This window comes from Vicia villosa, linkage group LG3 (assembly GCF_029867415.1).
Source record: "Vicia villosa cultivar HV-30 ecotype Madison, WI linkage group LG3, Vvil1.0, whole genome shotgun sequence".
Taxonomy (NCBI): Eukaryota; Viridiplantae; Streptophyta; class Magnoliopsida; order Fabales; family Fabaceae; genus Vicia; species Vicia villosa.
This window is the reverse complement of record NC_081182.1, coordinates 31,032,864-31,041,926: the sequence shown is the minus strand read 5'-3', so window position 1 is coordinate 31,041,926 and position 9,063 is coordinate 31,032,864. Positions and strand designations below refer to the sequence as shown.

The window sequence follows — 9,063 nt, the reverse complement described above, 5'->3', positions numbered from 1 at the left end:
AACAAAATAGACTTTAAAATAATAGAATCAAATACTTAGCTTCGGATTTTGAAGGTGCATAGTCGGAGGAAATCCTGTTGCTAACCCTGAAAATTACACAAGGAAAACATTTTTTCAGCGCAGGCGTGCTCCTCGTAAAATCCTGATCAGGGCACAAGTTAATCATAATTAATAGAATAAATAATCGATTTAATTAATTATTGGTTTTTAACCTAATTAATTAAATTGGCGAAAAATAAAATTTCGATTCAATAGCCTAACCCTAATTATGTAATTTAATCAAATAATAAAAATTAACCTAATCAAATATTCAAACAATTAATTTAATTTAATTATTTAAAATAAGAATCATCATTTATTAAAAAAATATTACTAATGATTTTTATTAAAAAAGAGAACACTGAAAAGAAATTTTATTTGATAGAATATCTAAAAGAGAATTTGTTAAATAAAATAAATAAACAATAATAAATAAATAAAAAATAAGAAACTCAGCTATTGATCCAGTGTGGGAGCGTCTTGAGGGTCCTTGGTATACTTGCAGCTTGAACGCATTAGATCTCAGACAAGGGAGATCATGTGGCTGGGAAGGGAGAGTGCACCGTGGACCTTCACGCGTGACCTGCGTAGGATCTGGGTGTATGCAACATATGGCTAACTGAAACAACAAAAAATAAATAAAATGACACTGATAGGGATCGAGCTCCAGACCCCTCGATTACTAAGTCGCGCTTCCTAACAACCATCCATCATGCTTTAGTTGAAATTGAAACAAAACACAATCAACATATCAAATCGCAAAATTTGAAAGAAGAAAAAAAAGAACAAACGCGCGCTGGTCTGGTGCTTCTTCTTCCTCGCGACGACGTTCATGGCCAACATACCTGCGACCATAAAAACCTCATACAGGCACAAGAAATTCATCGCGAATATACCATCGTGTTCGTCCAGCTCTCATGAACGTGGTGGGACCCGTAGTTTTGTCCAATTTTACCCGGAACGAAAAGCCCTCTTTCGAGCTCTTAAACCCTAACAATGGTGGATGACTCATATGGGCATACAAACGTAATTACACTTCCAGAATCAAACAAAACATCTTGATAAAAATAAATATACAACACAAATTCATGTATGATGCATAAATAGATGTAATCAAAATCAAAAAATTTCAAGCAAACCGTGAATTGGAAAGCGTCGATTCTAGGCGCGGCAGGTCTCAATTCTTATTGGGATACGATCAGAAACACCCCAGGAATACGTTTGAACCTTCAACAATCTTTAAATCTCTTTGCAACCACGAAAACGACTTGGAATTTTTTCTTGGTTTTTGTTGAAAAATTCACGATTTCTCTTGCCTGCAATCCTTATGAAATTCGTCCCCTCTTATGCTGGGTGAATTTAGCTTATATAGAGATGTACTAGGTCAATATATTTAAAAAGATTGGATCAAAAGAATATTTGATTTGGAGAAGAAGATCTTTGATTGAAACTTGCTATTTTTATTTAAAATCTCCCTTCCAATCATGCTTCAATTATTTCACAAAATTCTCCTCAAATATTTGACATTTGATACTTGATATAATTAGAAATCCAATCTTTTTTTATTAAATCCAATTATTTTATTTTTTTATTTTATTTATTTAATGTTCAAATGAATAAAATTCAGATAAATTAAATAAATGTCATAAAAATAAAATAATAGAATTATAAGTCATGATATTGCCCCTGGATATGTTTGAGATGGAAATCTTTTGGATTAAAGCCTGAATTTCGTCATGGAGATAGTCTGAAGTATCGTAAACCATGTCAGGTGCCTGGACTTTGATTTTGAGTAGGAGAAATAGTATGGGTAAATTTTGGGGTATGACAATAACACACTTTTCTCCATCTTCACAAACTTCCTAATGACAAATCTTATATGCAAATTGTAGGGAATTTTGTAAACTTCCCAAAAAGTCCATAACCGCTTCAATCTGAATCACAAGTAAATAGTTATGCCCATTTTACTGAAAGCTGCTACATAATTGCAAAAATCAGAATTTGAGATTGATGAACATAAGTTCCATCTCTCTCGCTTGCTTCCAAGATCTACCAACATCCTTTCTTTTAATCAAACTACGAAAATCACCCGACTATAATCCAACTATACTCAAGATATACCATCTACAAAATTAATCCATCAACTATTATTTCCATTGGAATAATTCCTTATTCTCAATCAATTCACAGTCCATAATCTACGCACTTCTCAAACTCGACTGATACGAATTCATGAGTCCATACTCTCGCCGGTTCGCAACAACATCGCTTCGATAACGTTTGCACTCTTACCATTAGCATCACCTTGAACCAACTTCTAACAACACGTCCGAGAGACAAACCTTTCAATTATTTCTTCCATTCGTCCAACTCTGACACTAACATCCCGTGCAGTTCCAACAAACAAGTCTAGTTCTAAGAACAAGTGTAATCGCAACTTCACCTTCTTCCAACATTATCCTGTCACAATTAAATATGTTACAGATGCTGCAACCATTTTTATAATAAATTTCATCTCGTTAGCTTTCCGACGCTTCAAACGGAATTCAAATTGGATGTCCAGAATTCCAGTTATGAATTTTCGAAGTTTCATAACGATTCAGCAATTTTCCTGCGTTTTGCTTACGGAAATTCCGCTCGAAAACTCGTCTTCTTCAAATCAATCACATTCTAAACAGCCCCTTATCATATCTCTTCGCTCCCAAAATTCTTATAACTTGAGCAACACATTCCATCGCCGGAGTTCGATTTCTGAAACACCACGATAGCAATCCTCTTTGCAAACTTGCAACTGAACCTCTTCCGAGAAGCAAAGCTTCTCCCCCACTTCGCTCAAACCAACTCCTGCAATAAAACTAACAAGTATCGACAATGATTCACTCATATGTCACGTACCAAGGGATAATATACCGATAGTATTAACTTTCACACGGTTCAACTGACTCGACAACTTGGCTGGACGGACCGACCTGCTCTGATACCACTATTGTAACACCCTTCTAAACCCCGCGTAAATTAAATAAATAATCAGAGTAAAAAAATATACACAAGGGTGCCACAATTATTTAAAACAAATAAACCAACTAAGGTCAAAGTCATGCTTCATTAGGAAACGATTTACCAAAACATAATCATGTTTATCACAGCGGAATAAGAAAACATCGTCAATACAACTAATAGAATTATAATTCAACACCAAATAAAATAGAGTAATCTCATAAAACTCTAAAACTATCGTTCCCCAGTGTTACAAGATCAGAGCATGACCGACACGACCCAACATAAACGGATAAATTCTACGAGTCATCTTCACCGAGCACTAATGCCGCTACTCCTTAATCTGAAAATGTCAACAAGTACAAGTGAGTCTTATTCTCAATTAATCAATGTTATGCACTCATAAGCAATAAAACATCATAATATATCATTCACCCAATTTGGCATATATTCAGATATTCAATTATCATTCATCAATCACAACAAATACAACACCAAACATAACAAAGAAATCAACTTAATCATGTTATGACAAAGATGCATATGACCTACTGACACTATGCATGTGGTACCAATAATCCGTGAAATCAATCCACCTGACCGATCTACGCCTCATCGAGATACGGCCCACCGACACAAATTCCGCACAATGGGAATTATGTCCACCATCGATCCAACCTCACCGGGATCCATCACCGAATGCATATGAATGAATTCACACATATAACATACTTAAAAACATCACCGATCTGATGCACCACATCGTCTCACCATAACTCACATAGTTATCACCAACAAGTATGTACATGTATCATGCATCATTTAAAACAAATCAATCATCATCATATGATCAAAACAATCACCACATGATCAAAATGAACAATGTCATCACCAATAACTCACCAAAACAACACCGAATGATATATTCGGTTTCAATACCATCTACAATTATATCAATATAATTCACACCACATATAACGTCAAAATTACAGTTATATTATTACAACCTCACCACATTGTCACACTAACCAAATCATGCACAATCATTAAATTATTTACACAATCATCCCAGTAATAATAATTACAATTCGTCCATCATCACACTGAAATAATGTCATATTCACACGATTACACATATGCAAAATATTTTATTTCACAAGCAATTAAATCAATTTTAAAAATAAGTCGAGCCACCGCTCAATCACCCATTCATCATATAAAATATTTAATTAGCTTTACAATGCCCAAAACGGCACCAAGAAAGGATACATGGATCAAAAGATACGCAATTTCTAAGTTTGGAAAATTTTTTGTCCAGCAGGGTCCGCTCAGCGGGGCACCAGCGGGACTAGGCAGAAGCGAACTATGTTGGGACCTCCGCTTAGCAGACCTCCCCTCCGCTTAGCGGACGTACAATTTTGCAGATTCACTGCTCTGCGACAAACCTGCGATTTCACACTCCTTTCACCCAAAATACATTCCAAACATCATATAAAAGTATAAAAACATATCATACATTATCACACGTCATCAAACATCATTAAAACACATTTTCCAATCATAATTTCATGCAATATCATCAATCTCCCCAAACCTAACAATCCCAATCCCAATATACTCAATCGAATCGAATCACATATCAATCTATTCTATTACCTACAATTGCATAATAGAAATTAACCAGAAGAGTCCCCCCTTACCTGAATTCATGGTTGGATTCTATTTCTCTTCGCGTTCTCTCTATGTATTCCTCCCTGTTCTTCGTGCCCTAGCTCTCTCCCTCTGCCTCTTCTCAAAACTTTGATTGTAAGAATGATTCCCTCTTTTCTCTTTTCTCTTTTTACCCCTAGAACCCCTAATATGGTCTTCCCATATTGCCCTCACTTACTCTTCACAAATGACCACTCTTACCCTTAATATCTCTAACACTGATATTATTTTATTTTACTAATTAAAATAATTCCACTCATTATTCTAATTATTCTAAAATACGCCAAAATTCATCGATACACCTAAGCATCACGCAAACCACCACGACATCAGATGAATCACTAAGACATTACATAAGCCATCATAATCTCAAACATCACAGATCATCACAAACCATAATAAGGATTCAACATATCATGACATTTTCAATACTTTACAATGACTCATAGATTCACGCTAAAATAATTAAATAAATAATTAGTCTAGAATTTGAGGTGTTACACAGTTGGCTTGCACGAGCACGAGTTAGTTTTTGGAAATGATCACGAATTTGTGTCCATAGTCGCGAAGCATGACTGCAATCTAAGATATGAGTTATGATTGAGCTCGTGATGGTAGATTGAAGCCATTAAAGGAGCCACTGATCTTGTTGAGTCCATGCGCGAAAGAGAGGACTCTCAATTGTAGTGCCGGTGACTAAATCGGTTATGTACCGATCTGGAATGTCACATTAGAGAAGAAAACTTTGAAGGTTATAAGCATTCACAACCGGTTCAGTTTGTTGGCGCCAAACAAAAAAGTTCTTCTCATCAAGCTTTTCGGAAAGCTTTAACTGAAACGTAACTAGATCAGGTTTCAAAGATGATTGCAGTGGCGTAGGTGGCGGCGTAGGTGGAGGGGGCGATTGTGGTTCAGTCATGAACAGGGATTTGAACCTAGCTCTATGATACCATTTTAGAGAAGACAAAAGAAATGCTGACATGCATTCTAGACTAGTTTTGAAATTCTGTTTTTGATTGATAACAACAGAGTTAGTTACAAGGGTTTCTATAAGGTTGCTTAACCTAGACTAATCAAGAGTTATCATACACCATTAGTAACTAACTTCTAGGGAATTGAACCAGCTGTGCCAGCTGGCACAATATTAGAAAACATAGGGAAACTAATTCAAAATACAATTTAACTCTTACATAAAGAAACAAATGCATTCCTTCCAAACTAAACTGCATGTCTAGAAAACTACCCAACTCAAACAGACTGCTCAATCTATCTCCCCAACTGCCTTTTACATCCTCACAAAGCGATGGTTCCCTATAATTATATGTTGTTTATGTGAATTGACCAAAACCAAAGGTTTCTTCGTATCCTATTATTTTCATTATTAAAAAAAGTGCAAGCCATACTTCAAAAAATATAACCAGCTCGACTAGGCAGAAGTCAAACCATAAACATATTTAGGCTTCTTGACAATAAATCAAATAGCCTTTTGATAAGATATTTAATTTGGACAGCTACAGTGAGAGACCAATAGATATAGATGCAAAAACACATTGGAAGATCAATGCTAATGATCGATAAATATGTAGCAGGTGTTATTGACTCGAACAATTGGTTCTACTTATAACCTTATAGATAAAAACCGAAATCTAACTAGATTATATCAAGACAACCATCATCATTCATCAAAACTACATTAATGCGTAACATCAACTGGTGTGCCACCTTCAATTGTATTATTAATTGACAAGACCACAGGTTCAGGATCAACCTTGTACAACTGAAGAACTTGCCCTAAATGAAATAGATATAAAATATTCAACTGAACTTACATCTGTGCTTATGCCTGTCACTAAAAAAATATAACTCGAACTTCAATGATTTTACAATTTGATCTGAAGTATGTGTTTATGCCTGCAATCGCTATACCCGTGTTTATACCTGCAATTGCCATACCGTTCTTCCACAACCAATCTGGAATAGGGTGTAGTGGTTTGATAAAACATTCTGAAACATGTTGGACAGTTGAGGAATTCATCATTCTAACCCTTGCATAGAATTCAGAATTTTGTGAGAATTCAGGGTTTGTTTCGTTTCTCTAAGCACCAGTTTCTGAATCTTCAATCTTAGCAATTCCAATGGAAAATATCACAAGTTTCATTATTCCCAAATCACAATTTGATTTCTTTAACTATCAAATTAAAAGCACAAATAGCCTGTTGATCTTTATTCTACAAAATCAACTTTAGTTCAACTATTAGCGAGTCACATTGTAAGCATCCATTCCATGGCAATTGAAACAAAAGGGAGTTGTTCTTGCCCATCTGCTGAAAAAGATGAAATACGGTCCTCTTTTTTGGAGCCCTTTGAGCATGTATAAACCCCTTTGAGCATCTTTCTACAAGTTACTTACACTGCTCTTAAAAGACAGCCTTGGTGTAGCATTCCTTTAATACCTGCAAAATACAAATGCATTCCTTCCAGACTAGAAAACTACCCAACCCTAATCGTTCAGTCTTTCTCTCCTAACTGCCTTATACATCCTCAGTCCTCACAAACAAAGTTTAAGCATAGCTTCCTATTCTTTTACCTTAGTCCTCAGAAACCATCACAAGATTAAAAATGAGAATGAATTAATAAAGTAGAATCCCATATTCGTCAGAGTTATTAGTATGTTTGTAACAAGCTTAGGACTGCTATTGCACGCATGCTCTATCAAGTATCATTCAAATAAATAAAAGTTTACATGCGGCTGAAATCCTTGGGCACAAAGATAATTCCATTAACATTTGGAGCTTTGTATCTGTGTCAAGGAATTTGTCACTCTGAATTGTCATGGTGCTTAGTACTATTGAATTCTGCATTATATATTTTGCAAATCGAAACTCACAATCCATGGGGATGTAATGTCTAAGTGAGCATGTTGTAAGACGAGATAGAAGGCATTCTGGAACAAATTCGGAGTCCACCCATTCTGTATCACAGTATACTGCATCTAAATGCACCTGAATGATAAACAGTTGAAGATTTTTAAGATATATAGAATTAGAACTAAAAAAAAAAAGGAGAGGAGCAATGGTAAGATTAAAGACCTCATGAATGATAAGAGTTTGAAGGTTGGGGGAATTTTGAAGCAGTTTTATGATCCAACTCCACTTCGAAATCTCTAATGATGGAAAGTCAAAGTTGAATATAAGCTCCAAGTGTGTTTAATTGTGAAACATGCCCGTTATTGTACGGGGAATCCAGTTCTGCATTGAGTTACAAAAAAGTTGTATTGAATAATTAAACTAACAAGTGATAGATAATATTTTTGAACTAGTGAGATATTGATACTTGATAGATACCAGTTGTATGCGGAGATGCTCCACATTATGAAACCACTCAAGGCTAATAATCATGATATCACCGGAAATGTTAGCTCTGACCAAATTGAATATGGCAAAACCTAAATTATACATCTTATTAGGGATCTTCATTCTTAGATGATTTGTTTGCAAGTCCTGTAGAATGGGACAGCCAGCTAGAAGTTTTTGGAGATATGCGTAACATTTGAAAGTGACATATTTCAAGTGAAGGACTTTGAGGGAGGGAAGATCAACGCAGGGAACGTCGTTCAGTGTTATCTTCATCAATTTGAGGACCGACAAGGTGTTGCTGGTTAGAACGAATGAAGGCAATGTGTTAGAATAATGTGAGTGGGAGATATGGATGATTAGAGTTTGAAGTCCTCTTGTAATATGCACATAAAGAAAATTGTGAAAATCTTTGTTGTAGAAGCGGTAGTGAAAATTAAGATGGAATGAGAGGATAGGTAGGATGCTATCTCGCAATCGCATGGTGACGAAGGAATAGAAGAATTGGCAAAAGGCGAAAGTGCCTGGAAAAGATCTGTCATCGAAGTAAAGGCTGAGTTGTGAACGCCAGAGTGGTTTCCAACGTTTTGAAAGGGTGCTTGTGGCGACGGCGTCTTTTGTTGGAAGGAATGAGAGAATGTGATCAAGAAGAGAGTTTGGTAAATCACTTATTCTGTCTTTACGTGGAATGCGAAGCCATAGCCGCCGTGACATTGAATTGATGAGCTTGCAACATCAACAATATCTTGTATCGTAGCCTACTTTTTAAAACCATATTCATCTATGTATTTGACAAAGTTTTCGATGTGGGACTATATATATTGTTTGATTTAGTTGATATGTGAGATTATAAATCTCACGTAGAATAATTTAAAAAAATTACATAGCGCTCCTTCTAAATCTTATCTAAATATTAAAATATTAATATAATATTCATATTTTAAAATATAATCATAGTTATTAC

General features: G+C 35.4%; 1 protein-coding gene across 1 annotated transcript; it reads right to left on the bottom strand.

The window, feature by feature from the left end:
* Window positions 1-6,439: 6,439 nt before the first annotated feature.
* LOC131657811 (F-box/FBD/LRR-repeat protein At4g26340-like) lies at window positions 6,440-8,813 on the bottom strand. Its single transcript, XM_058927169.1, has 4 exons — window positions 8,091-8,813; window positions 6,850-6,934; window positions 6,685-6,750; window positions 6,440-6,537 (listed from the first exon to the last, which is right to left on the bottom strand). The coding sequence occupies exons 1-4, from the start codon at window positions 8,811-8,813 to the stop codon at window positions 6,440-6,442; spliced, it is 972 nt and encodes a 323-aa protein (XP_058783152.1).
* Between the last annotated feature and the right edge of the window lie 250 nt (window positions 8,814-9,063).